The following is a 19,520-nucleotide window of genomic DNA, read 5'->3' as shown; positions in this document are numbered from 1 at the left end:
ATTTTAAAAGATACTACCCTCTCCCTGAAGGGCAAATTCTTAATGAAATGAATTATATGACCCTTGAGCAACAGCCTGAGGCTCCCAAATCAGGTAAAAAGGATTCTCCCTTTGAATGCATATAATGAAGACATAATAAAATCAACCTAACCTATATAGATTTTGGTTGGATCTTAACATGACGATACATGACTAATACACAGAGGGAGCTCAGATTTGTTTTTTGGTTTTTTTTAATATGCTTGACTTAAGCTCATAATTTATAAAATACCTTTGGGGATTTGTTTTGTTTTGTGAGATACAATGAACTCTAAGAGCAATATTTGCTCCTGGATGTTCACTCTAGAGTTAATAAATTGAGAAACAGAAATTATACATGTATGTGGGCTCTAGTGTATATTTCAGAATTAGTATTAGAAAAAGTAATAAAGAAATACCTTTACTTACTAAAGAAATATTCAATATGAATAGTGAACTGTCATTTGCATCATAAAATATAACATCATAATGTCACTCACTGTGCTATTTCAAAATTATTTGTCTTTCTGCTCCATAAGACCTAAGCTCAAAGGCAATATAAGTCTTACTATGCCTACCATAACTTCTGGCACAAAGTTAGACACACAATAAATATCAGTTGAATTAAAATAAAAGTTGGCATTGTAATAAATTAAAGAGTGCAGAGTTTTTTTTTAATGTAAGTTCAAAGTACAAACAATGAGAAGATGGAGTCAATAATTGTAAAATATTTTCTTATGTACAACTGAAACCAGGTTTAAAACATAAAGCCAATCATACATTACTTCTTCAATAAGAATAGATCTATATATAAAATGACCAAAAATTGTTAAATCTTCTCAGTAAGCATCACATTTTTAAAAAATTACTCTATCATATGCTCAAGGAAAGTTATCAGAAATTGGTACAAAATTTTCTAAATACCTAACACGTAATCTTCTCCATTCCCCACTTTTTATGCCATTACTATTAAATGTTTTTTCCCTTCAGAAATATCTGATGACCCTGCAGTGGGTGCTTAGAAATTCAGAATACAAAATTCATGCTTTCCCTAGCTATTATCAATTATATATTTTATCCAAAAAATAAAAAAACAAATAGTTACAATAGTGATAAGAATTTGTTTTATTGTGTTTTCCATAGATAGTAATAAGGTTTTTTGGTGAAAAAATTCATTACAAAGACAATCTATAATTGAATCAGTAACAAAAAAATTTTTGCTTTAAATGAGTCAAGTATTCTGCATTTGAAATTCAATTTCATAAACATTCAAGATTAGTGAATTTTGATAGGAAAAAAGACTAGCAGAAAGGAAAAAGACACCTTTTTAACAGATAGCGACTTAGAGGTTTTTTTTTAATTTCTTTGGGAAAACACACAGTATAGTTATTTTTTTAAGTCTTTTGCTTCAAGTCAAGTAAACTTTAGACTAAGAAATATTTTTAAATTTGCCAAGAAATTGAAGTGTTAAAAATAGTCTTCTCCTTATTCATTTAATTTCATGTTTAAGGAAATATTTGACAGATAAGTTAACAAAATGCAAAAGAAGTTTACCTGCATTTTTATATAATAAATTCTAGCTCTATAAAAAATTTCCTGGTTTTACACAAAGGCCAATTTTTGACCTTCATTGATCCATTTCTATGTAGTTAAAAAAATACAGTATCAAATCTTTCTCCCTCCCCCCCAAAAAAACTAGAAGAAAAATTTTTAATTGTGAGTGTGTGAATGTAGCTATGCATATTCTCAAGCGTACAAAGCACACGAACATCACTTTACTTGGAAAATTATTTTCATCATACTGTAAACATCTTTTCCTCTGCATCTGGACTTTTCAAAATAGTCTTTGGTATTACTAGCTATTGTGCTTTGAAATGGAAACTTAAGGGATTTCTGTAGCGGTGCTACATAGACATTTTAAGATATAAATAAGAAAAATGCACTTGGAATAAGTTACAGTTAGCTGCTTTTGCATAATTTTCAAAAACTACAGTGTATGCCTAGTCACAGTTTTATAAGAAAGAATATCTCCTTTTTCAACTCCTTAATTTTAAGGAACACTTAACCATTTTGGCTAAAAATCCATTTTTGGAGTGGATCTGATGGATTGCATGACACTAAGCTTGGATGCTCTCCACTTGCTGAAAGGCACATTTTAAAGAATGAATTATATAGAAGTTGGTCCTAGAATAAAAAGAAATACAACAGACATTAAGTTTCAAAACTCAAAGTTAACGGAGAAATATAAAAACAATTTATGGTCTCATGGAAGCCAAAGAGAGACTTATGTAACAAATATACACCATTCTTAACTTTTAATCTTTCTAATATCTACTATGTCTGATAAAATCTTGTTGGTTTTTGGTGTAGGCAACATCATTTATGCCACCACTGTTCAATTCACAGAAGGTGTTATATAAATGAAGAGAGGTATGCAGAAAAAGGTCTCAATCAAGTTCTCAAATAACAAATATTTCATTGATATAAGTGATAAAACTCTAAAAAATCCAGTCATAAAAGTCAGTTTTATAGTGTTCTAGAATTACACAAAACAATATTCAGGTAGGAACTGTTAGTTTCCAGCTAAGTTTTAAAACATATGTTTAAAAACAGAAAAAAAAGCCTTTCACATATTCTCTCAATTCTAGATTCATGAAAAAGTACTAAAATAGGGAAGGAAAGAATTAATCACTTTAGGTAAGAAAAAATAATTATTTTTCTCTTCTCTGCCAGGAAAACAAAAGTATGACTGTCACAAGAAGCATCATAAGAAATTCTAAAACATATACAAACAAATATTACTAATAATCCACAGACATGTTGAACTGCATAAATCATGCCGTAAGATATTTTATAACTATTTTGCTCCTAAGAGTATTTAATTCATAGATATCTTCTTTCTTACCACATGGGTAGACATACGTAATGACAAAGTTAACAAAGACAGAAATTCTGACAGATAATATCAATACAGTATGTTTCATGTATTTTCCCAGATAAGCAATTAGAGCTAATCAAAATAATTACATAAAGGGGTGAATTAATTGTACTGAGGTACCTTCTGGATCTCCCATATCTGTTCTCCAGTGACAAATGTCTTGTGACCTTTGTAAGCACATGCCTTCAGCTGAACGACACCTTGAGCAGCATGAAGACATAATTCCTTCTGGATGTTATGCCGAATTTCATGTTGAACAGAGTATTCAAAGTACTGTGAAAGGAAGAATGCTGTTACTGACGAGAGCACTCTATATCCTCAGTTGCAAAATTGTCAGCCAAAAAAAAAAAAAATCAGCAACTCACTGAATAATGGAGTCAGGTGTACTTCACCAAAATAATACAATGAAGTAAGTATCAGAATCGTAACCTGAGTTTTTGGGACAGAAGATATTATAGCCTTTCTCCAGCCTATCACCAACAGATAGTTACTTAATTAAGAAGGCATTGTCTTCCTTCCCATGTCAGAAATTGGAAGCTATCAGGAAGGATGGAGGCTAGAATAGGTTTGCCACAGAAAAGAGTCTGGAAACGTTTAGCAAGCCCATTAACTACCTCTTTCTCTCCACAAGTGTTTCTTCTCTCTTATTCATCTCAATTAATGGCATTTTCATTTAAACTAGAAACATTTGAACAGGGTACTCTTGGGAATTCCCTGGTGGTCCAGTGGTTAGGACTCTCTGCTTTCACTGCCATGGCCCATGTTCAGTCCCTGGTTGGGGAATTAAGATCCTGCAAGCCGCACGAAGGTGGGGGGCGGGGGGCACACGATGACACTTTTCCTGCCTCAGTTTCCTTGCCTGTAAAATGGGTAATTTAATAACTCCTACCTCATAGGGTTATGAAGATAAATGGTTTAATACATGTAAAACATTTAGACCAATAACTGGTACATGGTAAGCATTCAATACATTTTTAGCTATTGTTACTATTATTGATGTTTCTCTCTCCCCACATGTCCAATTAAGTGGCCCCTTAGTCTTACTGAATTTTCCTCTCAGATGTTACCATCCCACCGATCCTTACTTCCACATCCTCACTTCTTTTGTTCAGGCACTCAAAATCTCTACTGCAATACCTCCAGGTACCTCCAATTTCTGCTCCTATAATTTGGTCCACTCTGCTGCCAGTTATTCTTTTGTAACATTGATTTGATCCCTTACATTCCCTGCTTAGTGATTCACAATCACTACTGTTGCTAAGAAAAAGTCCACACTTCCTTTTTTTTTTAATTAAGGGTACTTTAATTAATTAATTTATTTATTTTTGGTTGTGCTGGGTCTTCGTTTCTGTGCGAGGGCTTTCTCTAGTTGTGGCAAGCGGGGGCCACTCTTCATCGCGGTGTGCGAGCCCTCTCACTGTTGCGGCCTCTCTTGTAGCAGAGCACAGGCTCCAGGCGCGCAGGCTCAGTAGTTGTGGCTCACAGGCCTAGTTGCTCCACGGCATGTGGGATCCTCTCAGCCCAGGGCTCGAACCCGTGTCCCCTGCATTAGCAGGCAGATTCTCAACCACTGCGCTACCAGGGAAGCCCCCACACTTTTTAATCGGTACGTGAAATCTTCCACTTTCAGTCTAACATCAACCATTGTCCCAATTATACACTATGCTCCTTTCACACAATTCTACCAATGCAGAACATATGTATCCATAACTCCACTTTGCTTTACTCCCTAGAATATCTTTCTGGATCCTTTCCTGCCTAGCTAACTCCTTTTGATCCTTCAAAAGCCAATTCAAATATTACCTTCCTTCTTTAGTTTTCCCTGAATTTGTCTTATGCACAAAATTACACTTTTCTCAGGCTTCCCATAGTGCATCAGAGATAACCTTCATAGCACTCTATTGGAATTGTGTGTGTAGCTAGCTGACTTCACCATAGACCAAAGTCAGGCAGTGTATCTAGTAATAACATCCATTATACATCAAATATTTCATAATGTTGACATTCCAAAGAAAAAATGAGTGAACATAATTGATTTTCAATAGTGAAATTATTAGTCTTAGCACTAATATTTATTGAGCCCTTATTATGTGCTAGGCAGGGACTGTTCTAAACCCTTTATGTGTATTAGAGTAGGCACTCCACAAACATTAGCCGAATTAATCTTGAGTTCCCCTGGTCTTAGCCTCATGCTTAATTTATCTCATTCCATAAATATAATATCATTTTTATAACTGATAGCTCTTCAGATGGAGACATTGAAAAAAAATGGGTTTAGATCACGAGAACAGCACTCTGGCTGTACTTCTTTAAGAAAGATAAACTTTTCAAAGATGATAAGAAAGGCTGACCAGAACTTTACATTACTCATATTATTTTTTAAAAACCACTAAAACGGAAGTTATAAGGAATGGAGAATAGTTGAAGATACTTAGACAACCAAAGAGTATGTTATTATCTAGTTGAGAACACTGGAGAGAATTTTACCTTAGAACCAGGACAACTACACTGGAAGAGAAAGGGGAAGAGGCAAAGCACTGTGTTACAAAGCCATAATGAATTAAACGGCACTGCACCAGTATATTAGTCAATTTAGTCACATTATCAAAATACTTATTTTCATTTGGCACAGTGCAATACTGTTACAATGGAGTTTTATGCTATAAAAAAATATATCATTATCTGGTCAAAACAGTAGAAGGGAACATGAGGAAATGATCGAGTTAGATGATATCTCAAAAACATCTAGCACTCAAGGAACTACAATTCCCAAACTAGTTTAAATGCAATGCTTGATTGAAAATAACATTTAAAGAAAATAAATCAAAATAAAATCAATGGCTATGTCAGGGTGATAGAAGCCAGAGTTATCTTCTTAAAATATAAACTAGAAAATATAATTCTTTAGCTCAAAATCCTCAGGTGGCTTCTGTCACACTTGGAATTAAATTCAAGTTCCTTAACGAGGCCAGCAAAGCCTTATATGACCTGGCCCCTAATTCATGTCTCTGACCTCATTTTCCACCCCTCTCTTCCTGGACCACTCTGCTCCAGCCACACTGGCTTTATGCTTGCTCTTTTTACCTGCCGCTGGGCCTCTGGCCTTGCGTCCTCTGCCAAGATGCTCTCCTCCTGGAACATGGTTCCTCTCCCAACTCCTCAGGCCTCCACTCTAAGGTCACCTTCTCAAAAACGTCTTCCTGAACCTCCAAAATTAACAACCCCCCCGCACACACATTATCCCCCTACTCTGCTTTATTTTTCTTTATACCTAAAATTACATATTTATTTTTTCCTTTCCTTCTAGAATATAAGCTCCACAAGATAGAGACTTTGTCTTTTTCACTACTATAAGAGTGTGAGTTACACTATAGGCGCCAAACAAACACTTGTTGAAAGAATATGTGAATTATTTCAGCATCCCCAAATTTCTAAAAGATGGCTATATGCTATTTATAATTTAAAAATTATTTTAGAGACAGAACTATAAAAACATCTTTATGGCAATGATAGGAGAAAAACAGACAGAACAATGTATAAAATATATCTTCAACTTTTATGATAAAATAGATGTAATGCTAGAAGAAGGCTGAAATAAATTTATAAGTATTTATATTTAGTGATAAGATTTTTACAAATGAGGAAATATTTCTCATTGCTCAAAACCTTAATTTTTACTAGGATAGTCCAGTGTTATTTCTAAAAGAATGTAACTATTTATATAATTATGTTTTCTTCTAATATATAGTGTATAAGGAAAATTTTAAGATATGAATATATATACACATCGACATATATGTACATATATGTATATGTATATGTATATATCTGTGTGTGTGTGTGTACCTCCATCAAACTTTTAATATCATGAACCACAAAAATACAGTATGAACATGATGTTATTTGCTGTCAAATCCAGTTAAATATAGCCTTTACGTATAATTTAGCAAAATCACCATGCTAATAGTCATGCAACATCAAAGATTCACATAGAAGATCCTGTTTTTCATTTCAAATGGTATTATTCTATTATTTTCTCATTTACCTTTCTACTAAATGGGTAAGCAACCTCAAACTGCTCTCAGAGGCAGAGTGAAAATCAAAATAAAGTACTCTACAACTTCTATATGAATTGCCAAACTTAATCTAAAAACGTTTCACATACCAGTTTACCGGAACATAAAATTGATTTAGGGATTCTGAAAAACGTGCAACAACTTACTTCTGTTTGTAGGTACTAAAGAGAAGGGAGGATTTTTAGTGCAGTGCTCACCTGGTTTCCCCCAAGTCCATGACACGTATACAAAATTAATGGTTTGCCTCCTTGATTATTTTCTCCAACATCCAGACATAGAGGCTGACCAAAACTCTTAATCTAAAGGGAAATTTTCAAGTTATAAATTTTTTAAAAAATCTATGTGGTTTATATTTTTTCGCAATTAATTTCAGGAAGTGGTGTTAGTAATAATGTAAAATCTCAAAAGCAATAAAACAGAAAATATTTCAGCAATTTTTCTGAATCACATAAATATTGGTGGAAGGGAATATACCAACTAAAAAGGAACAGGAAAATACTCACATATCCAGCTATAACAGGATTAAGGTCTGGCACATACGCTTCTGGATAAATATTGTTCAGATACCATGTAAAATTTTTACACTGAAGGCGGTGCTTTATTTCAAATCTTTTTGAAAGATCACCAAATGACTTCTGGAGAAAGATGAGAAGTGAAGGCGGATGTTTAATTAAAACAGAACTGATAAAGTACTTCGAATGCTACTATTTGTATTTACATTTAGGTCTTAAAAAAAAAAATTCTGGGCCAAAATATAAGATGCGATTTAACTACAGTCACCATTCATTCAGGCAACAAGTATGCCTGGCTGCTCACTTCTGGCTTCAAAGAGAATCAAGGACCACTGCAGTGCCGACCTAGTGCTATTTTATTCTTCCTTTGTGCCACAAACCTCTGTCATGGGACAAAGATCCCTAGCGAAATGCTGAAGGCAAAAAATGGTAGTGGGGGCATCCAAAACTGATCCTAGTTTTATACGCAAAAGTGGTCTGTAAAGTGTGGTGTGAGAAAGCAGGTACAGAGAAACAGTGCCAACTGTGCATCATGTAACATATCTCTTCTCCAGTCAAGACCACAAAAAGCAACACAGTTGGGAATATTTTTTTCTAGTTTTAAGGGTATTGCTTACTCCTAACACTATCTTCTAATAATATCCTAACAATAACAATGTTTTAGTAGAAAAAGTCAAGTTTTTAATCAATTGTATTTTATTTTCCTTTACCTTATTTAAAAGGACTAAGAAATCTTAAAAAAAAAAAGCACTAAAATTGAAAAGGTATTTGGTACAGGCAAAATTTTAAAGAAAATTTACAGTGGGTGCCTAAATATATGAAAAAGTAAATACTCAAGCTTATCAGTTCAACTAAGGAAAATATTTTCTCTGCCACCTTCAATGTTTTGAACCCAGGTGTTTTAGCAAAAAGTATGAAACTCTGAAGGACTTCTGGGTAGCTTATGCATTTTACCGTATGGATCTACTTGCCCTATGTTAAAAACAAGGGTTTGCTGGCTCACTTGCCCCTCTGTTGGTGACAAGAGAGCATAAACTGTATTTAGCATCCACTCGCCTGGTTAGCCAAGTACTTTTGTGCAGTACACAATCTGCCCGATTTGTTTTGGTGGCCCTGGGTAAAAAGTTAGCAATCTGACCCAGTAGTGCTCTGACTTTGCGTGGTACTGACATGTTACAGGGAGATACCAGAGACCAAAGAAAAAGCGAAATGAGGTAACCAGATCCTTCTTTATGACATTCGAAATGTTGATGCCCTTTAATCCCAATATATACCGGCTTGCAAATCGGCACTGTTTCTTACAAAGAGTTGGGTGCCATTTGCCGAAGCATGTCCTTAAACTCTCCAGTTTATTTACCACATCCAATGTTGAAACTGTTGGGACTCAGTTCTAATGCATTAGGCATGATGATTCTGCAGAGCTTTGATCTAGGACAGGTCAATAACAACCACAGCGCCATGCATTTGTTAGCACTTATTTCCTTATTTCACAGCTGCTCTGGGAGACAGGCAAGTATTTTATCTCAAGACAGGGAGGGAGAGAGAAGAAACGTGGTGGAGCACATGCTCCATGTCAGGCCAATCTGTCAACCACCCTATGAAGCACCATAACCATTTCACAGTCTCAAGGGGCTTTGCCAAAGTCACCCCTCCAGGGAGCAGTGGAACCAGAACTGGAAATAAGAAAGCTTGATACTTCTGGTTCATTTTCCTGCCCCATTCTGACACTGTCTAGCCCTCCAGTTCAAAATGTCACTAAGCACCTTGATTTAGGTGCTAATCACATCACCTAAAACCAGTTAAAAGCAGTTCCACTTAATCTTATTTTCTTTGAGTAAAATACTGAACCAAAGCAGTTACAAAAACTAAATATCTTCCATATTAAAAGGGTAACATCAGGTAGAATGCCTCAACTTTTTAAATGCAGTTTACTTGACTTTTTCAAAAAAAAAAAAAGAAAGAAAGAAAAGAAAACTGACATCAATGAGTTATATAGTTTTGAGTTCAAAAGCCCAGCTTTAAAAATAACTTTTTAAAAAAATGTTTTAGGCTTGAGTTGACTCAAACAGGTAAAAGGACATGTGAACTTGTTGTGGATTTTTACCGTAATTTAATTATTTAGTCCTAACTTACTTGTTTAACAATTTTTGCTGCATCTGTGTTTCTCCTATAAAATATTTCCTTATATTCATCCATCCAGACTTCTGCAAGGCGAACTTGGTTGCGAGCAATCACCTGAGTGCCTTTTGGAAAGGTATGAGGGCTTTTGCTGCGAAAAACATGTCCAACAACAGAGCAAGGCATAATCTCCAACTGCCCACCACATTGCCACACCTGATAATTAATGATATTTGTTTAAATTTACAGTATTTTAGGAAAATCAAAGTGTTGCTTTTAAGTTCACCTTTAAGATACTAATAAAAACAAAATAAGAGATTTATTGCAGCTTTACAAATAGTCTCTGTTCACTGCCAGTTCAATTTAAGTTCTCAAAGATAAAGAACTATTATTAAATGGCACAGACCCAAGAGACAAAAACCCCCCACATTTTCAGAAATTACTTTAACAAAATAGTGATTTCAGATCTCTCATAAAAGTAAAAGTCCACAATTTCTTCTTCTTTTTTTCTTGCAAAAATTATTCAAGCTATCTAGTATCCACACAGAAGACCAATGGCTCTTCTGCATTTGACTTCCACAGCAGACTTGGAGAAAGTGAGCCCAGACTCTATTTATCTCTTGTATATTCAATTTTGTGATCAAGAAACAAATTCCAGACAGTCATTATTACCAAAGCACAATCTATTAAACTTGATCATTATAAAAACTTCATACTATTTAGAGATAGAGGGTCAAAGAACTTATTTGCATTAACTCTAAAATGGCAAATCACTAAATCAATACCTACTCACTTAAATATCTTGACAGTTTGTTCTGCCATAAATGAAAAATCTAAAAGTCATGTTTAATAATATGTGCTAATATTAGAGCAGTGGTTGTATTCTCTCTCTCTCTCTTTTTTTTTAAACAAGTGAGAAAGCTTGGTGATATGTTTTGTTCAACAGACTGCTTAAGATCCAACATGTGCTGGGGGTTAGGAATACTTAAATGAATAAAACAAGACCCCTGCCCTTAAGCAGCTCAAACTTGGCCAAGATCATCACTGCCATTATGTGATGAAGCCAGAGCCAAAACTTAAATCTTCCAACTCCTAGTTCAGTTCTTTTTCCACTACATTCCAGCCTAAGTGATAAGAAATGAATGACAAAATCATTGTAGAAAATGAACTCATGAAATCAAATACGTACATGTGGAGACCATCTAACACCTTTCTTTTATTTCTCATATTAACGTTTAATATGTATAGGGAAAAAAAAACTTGTTTAATCTGAAGAGTTAAGTTCAATGTCCTTTAAAATTATACATAAATGTTTTTCCATTCTGACTCGCTTGATAATCAACCAATTTCCTGAAGCAGTAGATTTAATTATATTTATCTTGGCTGGAATTCAGTAGCTACAAGTGCATTAATTGGTGTTACTGCCTGGACACAGGCGTTTAACTGATTCTTCTTGTTACACTGGCAGCAATAAATAAATATATTAAGTTACACTTTAAGAGGAAATATATTTATTCTAAAATTTCTAACAATTAAATTTTAGAAAGCACAAAAAGTAAAGACTACATTCATCCGTGATAATCTGTATCAGCCAACTAGAAATATATATTTCATTGTTTAGTATAAGCGCTATATTTATAAACTTACTCTGAAAGACATTTCTATATTTTCACCTCCCCAAATTTCCATTTCTTCATCGTAAGTTCCAATATATTCAAAATAGTCTTTTGATATGGAAAAAAGGCCTCCTGCAAAAGTGGGTGTTCTGAAAAATAATCCATTGTTAAACTTTGTTATAAAAACCAAATAAGAAAAAAAACATATTTTAAGAGCAACTGAATCAAATGTACAAATAAATTAAAGAGAGATGACAATTTCAAGGCTTTATATAGATTAATAAAAACTAAAAATGCTATCTTCAAAGTCAAGTTTTGGGGGATGGGGAGGAAGAACTTTAAGTATCTTTCCCTAACAGAACAAAATTATTGTGTCTTCTAACCGAACTTAAAAGATTCTCAAGGGAATTCCCTGGTGGTCAGTAGTTAGGACTCCGTGCTTCCACGGCTGGGGGCCCGGGTTCGATCCCTGGTAAGGAAACCAAGATTCTGGCCTCATGGCTCGGCCAAAAACAAAAAAGATTCTTAAGTAATGATTATAAGGAAGACATAAGAGCTCACTTAATTCTACCTCCTACTCAGTAACATCATGTATAAACAAGTACATAAATATATAAATGACTTTCCTATTCCTTCTATACAGAATATGTGTATTCTTTATTTTGTTAATGTGAATTACCTTTGTAGAAATTACTGTAAAAAGCAAAGAATGCATACATATTCAAATACTTGAACTGTATATAAGACTTTGAGAGCAATCATCTTACTTAATTGGATAAGTTTCATCCTTCCTTCTTTGCTGCTCATGATCGGGAAGTGACTCCCAGCCAAATGAAAGACTCCAGTCAAAATTCCCACGGTTGTGGTTACTTCCATAAGGAGAAGGTTTGTTGAATTCAAACGTGTTCAGATCTATGGATGCAATATCTGGGCTCACGACAGCAGTGTAGTTCTCAGCTATTCTGGCCAACAAAGGTTCTAACCAGCCATAGAAACACTCACCTAGAAGGAATACAATTTTAATTAATTCAATGAAAACACTCAGAGTTTTTTTCCTTTTGTGTTTTGGAAGAGGGTTTACAGAGAAATGAGAATAACCAAGTCATTAGTGTTTTGAACATTTATATAGGGGAGATTTCTTAAAGGTTTCTTGTGAGATAAGGGTAGGATGAAAAATATAAGACAAGATTAAGCATAGTTAGGAAATGACTGATTTTTTTAACCTTACAATGGAAGCAAAATGATACTGATATATTTAAGTTTCAGACTGTGTATTTCTGTTTAAAATGGGCCATGAATCAAGGATAATGTTTTGCTGATCCATACCACCTAGCTCCAGAAGTGTTCTGATTTACTTAAACTTGTCTCCCTGAGTAAGGTAGAGTAACTGAAATCTTTATTTCTCTGACAGGTTCTTAGGAGAAAATAAGTAAAGGAATCAGAATATTCTGATTTTAGCAGTTGGAGACGAAGTACCATTCAAACCTGCCCAGCGCTAATGAAAGAGAGTGGAGGAGTGGCATGAAAGGTCTGGGTTCTGGCCCCAGGCCAGGCTGTCTCACATCACACATAGAGTTCAGGAGATGTGGCATGTACAATGCTACTCAGGGCTTCCCATCATTCAGTGGAGTTTGGCAGTCATGGTCCAGGAGGACCATCAGACTCATTTGCCTGGAGGGGAAGAATGCCCAGTCTGACAGTATTGTAATTTTGGACCAGGAGAGGGAATGCTGGAGAAGCAGCCATTTCCTTTTGAAAACACCTCTCCTGGATTACCTTTAGACCTTTCTTAAATGCTGGGTATTAAGAGAATACTGAGGGCTTCCCTGGTGGCGCAGTGGTTGAGAGTCTGCCTGTGAATGCAGGGGACACGGGTTCAAGCCCTGGTCCGGGAGGATCCCACATGCCGCGGAGCGGCTGGGCCCGTGAACCACGGCTACTGAGCCTGCGCGTCTGGAGCCTGTGCTCCGCAACAAGAGAGGCCGAGACAGTGAGAGGCCCGCGCACCGCGATGAAGAGTGCCCCCCCCACCGCCTCGCTGCAACTAGAGAAAGCCCTCGCACAGAAACGAAGACCCAACACAGCCAAAAATAAATAAATAAATTTATTTTAAAAAAAAATAGTCACAGGACAAGGCAGTTCCCATTCTACCATTTAAAAAAAAGAATAAAAAAAGAGAATACTGAATGTGAAAGCTCTAAAGAGACTCAAGCAAATCCAAAAGCCCTTCTGTAAAAATTAGCGTAAGCTCAAAACCATTTGCTTGGTCAAACATAACCTAAAGGCTGGCCAATCCAAAGCTAAACACTCACACAAAGAGTAAAACTCACTAAACTTAGAGCTCGAGGGAATAAGTGACATTTTAATAATACCTAACATGTACATTAAACATTGACTCTAAAAATACTGTCTAAGTACTTTATTTAAAATCACTGACACTGAAAAAAAATCAAAATACAAAGAGAAAAACCCCAGCAGCAACAAAAACTAACAACATTCATGGGAAAGATACCAGAAGCTGTAAAGGGGCACCCCTAACTTGGCACAGAAAGGAGTGTGTGAATCTTTGGGGGAAAAAAAAACTGAAATATAAAAAGTAAAAGTGTTAGGACAAAGTTTAATGATAGGGTTGACTACACTTAAACAAAACTTTCACTCACTTTAAAGTGTAGTAATCAAGAATAATAAGGAAAACCACATTTTTTTTGACAAAATGAGCATATGAAAAAATCCTAGGCATGGATAAGTTGCTGGGGAAGCTGTTCACTGGAGGCCATAAAGTTAAGGAGCCTCAAACAAAAGGACGTAAGATCTTTGAATAAGTGAAAGGAATTTCCTACCCAGAGCTGTAATCTGCTTGGGCTGTCACTGCTATAATCACTAGCTGAAAATGATGTTAAAGAAAATGCAATTAGGCATTTAAAGAAAATGCTTCCTTACCTTTTAAGTTAGAGGGAGGGGGAGGGAAAATGTTACAACTATGTCTATACTTGTATACTTACAGTGAGCATCTAAAAATGTGAGTGTTTCAGCTGTTGCTACTGTTGCTCCTAGCAACCTTGCAGTGATCAGACCTTTTCTCTCCTTTTGTCTGACTATTTTTACGATAGAAAATTGTTTTATATATTCCTCTAGTTTACCATGCAAGTACTCTGTAAGAAAAAAAATCAAGATTAACTCCTTTCTAAGTATATTTTCATATATATGAAAGCTAATAAAGAAACCACAGAGCAATGAGTCCTCCACATGCATAATCTTAACGGTTGTACACATCCATCCTTAAGACAAAAATTATATCTTCAACTCTTATTGGAAAACAAAAATTATATATACAGATCTTAACTTTTGAACGATTATAATGCGTGACATTACCACACATAGTTATCCTGCCCATGTCATATCAGTAAACACAATGTGTTTGGAGGGGGAGACTTCCAAAGGAATAGGCCCCAGGAGTTAAGAAGACTCATTTAGAGGCCAGAGAAAAGGGACAAAGGAGTGAAAACAACTGAATTTGGCCAAAAAGATATTTGATTCTTATTTAAATAGGCATTTAAATCTGCAAATGTATAGAAAAGTTTCAAGTATCAAAAAAATTATCTGATATTTAGGCAGTGGTCAAAATAATTTAAGACCAAAATCTTGAGAGAAAGATGAGTAGGAAAATCCAGGGCTACAGCAGTTTGGGAATATTTCTACAAAGAGTCAGCAAAAAATTTTTGAAAGCTCTAGAGTCTCCTGACACAGAATTTTTTCCAGTAAAAATACGAAGGAAGAAAAGAGTATGTAAATCAGGAATGAGGTTAGAAACAGGCAAAATTTTAGTCATGGGTGTGTATAATTTAAGATACTCCATATTCCAATTTGGATGACATACATACTAGGCAAGAGTTAAAATAGCAGGTAAAAGAAAAACACATCAATCAAGTCAATCAAGTGTTGTCCATATTTTTAAACAATGTCTTAAGCCTGCTTGTTCACCATTGAATTCTTGACTCTTTGTTGAATATATAATGCAGTTCTTCAAGTGGCCTTCTTGGACCCATAGCACAGACTCAAAAAGATTTGGGAATATTGAGAACACCAGCAAACATCCGGGGTAGATGTTTGTTTCTGCCAGATTTCAGAAGCAATTGCAGGTGACTTTGACTTTATCTGTAATTACATATTTTAAAAAATTCTCCGGTGGTGCAGATAAGAGAGTTGCTTATTTAAAGCTTAAACATTCATGAAGGAGGTAAGAGTCCAGGAATAACTTTTGTGGAAAAATAAGCCTATCTAAACATTATCGTCTCAGAATAACAGATTAACTTTTTTAACACCTTCTAAGTACCTCAGAATTAATACTCCGAAAGACAAGTAGGATTGTAATTTGTCTTAAAAATATAATCATAGCTATTTCTGCTTTAATCATAGACTTATAGAGCAGCAACTTAAGAATAGAAACATTTTAAAGGTCTTAATGGGAGTTGATTTTTAAAACGGAGTCACTACAGATTCCTTCAATAAACCCTCCCACTGTTCATATGTTAAGAAATTTTTATTCATCCACAACTTCTGAACTTCCTATAAATTCTTACCTGCCCTTTAAATTTAGCCCCCATCCACACCCTAATTTTATGAAGTTAAAAACACAAAGCCGTGAAATCAGATTTCCTGGGTTTGATTTATAGCACCATTACTTTTAGCTATGTGACCCTGGGCAAATTATTTTACCTTACTGTACCTCGGTTTCTTTACCTATAAAGTGAGATAATAGAAAAAATGGGGCTAATAGGACTAACCCTCACAGGGAATTGTTAGGAGGATACAATGAGAGATTATTGTACAAATAAAACATTTAAGACAAGAACTAACTAGCACATGGTCTATGCTCTGAAAATCTTAATTACATTTTGTTGGCTATCATTGGGATTTAGCTATCAGTTAACTGATTACCTACATATTTATGCTGCTTTTCCTTAAGCAAATTGAAGTCAGGGACTATGGTTTCTACTTCACAAGCTCTTCTATGGTAACGAGGGACACGTTTTCCACAGTGGGGGACTCATTAGATAGTTCTTTGACTGATTCAATAAGACAAATTACACTACTATTCAAAGATAGCCCTCGCCAAGAAAACTTTTCCAAATCTATTGTTGATTGCTATAAAGAATTATAAAAAATACTCAGACCCTTTGACCAAGCAGTCCTACCTCTCCTAACTTATCTAAGGATATAATTCAAAAAAAGGGAAAATAACATAAGCACAAGGATATTTATTGTAGTATTACATATAGTAAGGCTAAGGGGTAAATAAAAGTGAATGGTTAAGTAAAATGTATCTAGTCCATTTTTGTCATTAAAAACTAAAGTTTTGAAGGTAACAGAAACAGGCTAATAATGTTACATGAAAATGTCAGATTTCAAAACTAGATTTCTGACATGGATATAATTAGATAAACATTATATGTTTATGTAGACAGTGATTAGGAAAGAAAAGATTAAAATGGTTGAAACATTAGGTTAAAAATGTTATGCTTTATTCACTTACAACCACGTCTAATGTCTGGATACATCTTATAATTAATTGATGACATGTCATCTAATAGGTAGTGGGTTTTTTTTTCCCATGGTCTGTAAAGTAATGATTTACCTTACAGTAGATGGTGCTTTGGATTTGACGGAAGAGTGTTATCCTCAGTTTACAGATATAAGGAAACTGCTCATTAGTGCTGGAGCTAGAATTTGACTTTAAGGAATCTAGTTCCAAACTTGGGCTCATTCAGGAATAAATTTTGCAATCGTTGAAATAATCTGTATTTGTTTGGTACTTAAAATACTTGTAATGTTTGAAAACTCAGCAAATTATAGTATTTGTCTGATTATCCTTGTGAGTCCAATTTAAAATGTGTAACTTAGCAACTGATTATTGACATAAAATTAAGTGAAAATTCATTAAAGATTTTGGCTAGCTTTGTAAATGGTATTGGAATATTTAAAAGCACCAAAATAAAACAGGATGTGGTAACTCTTCAGTAATTTTTAACTACTCTTTGATATTATTAATTAATATATTATTTATATGAATACTTCTAATCTTTAAAACAACCCTAGGAGTTATGTACTAATGTATTCCCTCATTTCTAAGCTATACAATTATATACTTCTTATAAGCGATGGCATGTTCGTTTAATTGGCTGTAAGGGTCTTTTATTCTACTGGTATGTAAACTAATGATGTATTATACAATAAATTTGATGAAATATGGCATTTCCCCCATTTTACAGATAACGAAACTGAGGTATAGGGGGGTTAAGTAACTTTCCCACGTTACATAGCTGGTTAGGACCAGAACTGGGATTCAAATCAAGGCAGCCTAACTCAAGGCTCAAGTGTGTGCTCTTAACCACTATGTCTTACAATAGAAGTCTCATATTGAGGACTACAAAGTTATAAATAATGGTGTTTCACACGTTTCACACATTTCTGAACTCCAAAATATTTGAATATGGACTTCCTTGGATTCTCCCTTCATCCATCATATATAGCATCCAAGACACTATATTCAAGATCTGAGGTGGCATACAGAGAGCACCATATACCCAAATAGACTTTGGACAATGCCACATGGATTTACTTAGGAAACAATGTAATTTGCATGTGCTTTCTTACCATCTACACTAGCATCATCCACCAAAATGATCTCCTTCAGCAATATGGCAGGTGAAGAATAGAGCACGCTGTGGACAGTTCTAAGCAGCGTGGACCATGCTTCATTGTGAAAAACTATTATGACACTGGTGGTAGGCAGGGGAGGACAGCGCTTAAATTTTTGTTCAATACATCTAGAAAAAGTCAAAGTAGAAGAACAATTATGAATTTTATTACTTTATTTCACAGCTATACCATTACTAAATTATCATTATTTAAACATTTAAAACAATAGAAATGATAGTGGACACTTTATTTATATGTAAGATGATCTTAATGCTATATAAAGGCAAATAGATCAAAACAAAATTTCTTACAAATAGACCACTCACCCAGAGATCATGTCCACTGATATTGATCACATGTCACGAATTAAAACATGCTATTGTAAGCTTTCTCCATAATATAATTTTAAATACAAATAACATTTTAAATAAGAAAATAACCTAGAAGTGAGACAACCTGTAAAAATAGCAAATACTTGTAACTGCTCAAATACAAAACAAGTTTTTTTCTTTCCTTGTAGAAATCATGCATTTTTCTTAACATTTGCAATTTTTAATTATTAAATGAATATTCATCTTTGTAGAGATTATCTTAAATTAGATACTTTCCTAGGAATGTAATGTTTTCTAAGTTTAATCAATTTCCTTAACCGGTAACTGAACCAAAAGGGGAAAAATTGCTTACTAAAAATCCTATTTTCTTCAGCAAAAACTTAAGTACCTACCATATGTCACATGCCATGTTGTGTTAAAGATTTTGCTCCAGTAAGGAGAGAGACCCTAAATAGTTTTTGACTGATTAGCGGTATTACTCATTCACTAAAAACTTTAGTTATAAATTTATCTTGAATTCATTTCGATAGCAATGTCATCCTCAATGAAAATAATCTTCATATGAAGCCACTGGGGTGTGTGTGGATCTGTACAATGTCCAGGCTTTGAGAATGGAGATGACCACAGTCCCTCACCTGCTGAGTTGAGGTGAGGATCAAATGAAGTAACATATAGGAGAGGGCTTCAAAACACTGTAAAATCAAACAGAGTGAAGCTGGGACATAAAACATGTGTAATCTATGGTAAAGATAAATAAGTAAAATAACTGGATCTTTGATAACCATAGATGGTTGCACAATTTTAGACAACAGACTATGAAATCCTCCTACACAGTCAAAAGCCACTATAAGTAGTGTGTGAACAATCAAACAGTGCTGTTCAAACCCAAAGATAAGGAATTAAATCATTCACTCATGGAGATAGGAGCCCAGCACACTTTGGTTGCCCTGCCAGGGCCAATGGGGAAACCAGAGCCCCCAGAATGGTGGCCTGGGAAAGCCACCCTAGAAGAGAGATTCTACAAACTCTCATTAATTACTACGTTTACAGCCATACCTCAGTATGAATGTGTTTCAAATCCTTTCCTGAGAGGATGTCTTTAGGTCGAAATATTTGTAGTGATAAAAAAGGAATTAAATTAGAGATAAAATATTGAGAGGGTGTCAACACCACTGAGTAGGAAAAGAGGAGGAAGGTGAAACTGATTTTGC

General features: G+C 34.7%; 1 protein-coding gene across 2 annotated transcripts in view; it reads right to left on the bottom strand.

The window, feature by feature from the left end:
• Nucleotides 1-1,287: 1,287 nt before the first annotated feature.
• GALNT3 (polypeptide N-acetylgalactosaminyltransferase 3) overlaps nt 1,288-19,520 on the bottom strand; it is a 45,478-nt gene continuing 27,245 nt past the window's right edge. The window contains exons 3-11 of one of the 2 annotated variants that reach the window (XM_060151467.1): nt 17,933-18,105; nt 14,281-14,430; nt 12,046-12,280; nt 11,310-11,427; nt 9,678-9,878; nt 7,536-7,667; nt 7,230-7,331; nt 3,077-3,229; nt 1,288-2,202 (exon numbers count right to left, since the gene is read on the bottom strand). In XM_060151467.1, coding sequence (XP_060007450.1) covers nt 2,080-2,202; nt 3,077-3,229; nt 7,230-7,331; nt 7,536-7,667; nt 9,678-9,878; nt 11,310-11,427; nt 12,046-12,280; nt 14,281-14,430; nt 17,933-18,105 — 1,387 coding nt within the window. In that variant the 3' untranslated portion in view covers nt 1,288-2,079. The remainder of the gene's footprint in view (nt 2,203-3,076; nt 3,230-7,229; nt 7,332-7,535; nt 7,668-9,677; nt 9,879-11,309; nt 11,428-12,045; nt 12,281-14,280; nt 14,431-17,932; nt 18,106-19,520) is intronic. The other variant, XM_060151468.1, reaches the window with a different exon arrangement.

This window comes from Lagenorhynchus albirostris, chromosome 6 (genome assembly GCF_949774975.1).
Source record: "Lagenorhynchus albirostris chromosome 6, mLagAlb1.1, whole genome shotgun sequence".
NCBI lineage: Eukaryota > Metazoa > Chordata > Mammalia > Artiodactyla > Delphinidae > Lagenorhynchus > Lagenorhynchus albirostris.
This window is presented reverse-complemented; position numbering and strand designations above follow the sequence as displayed.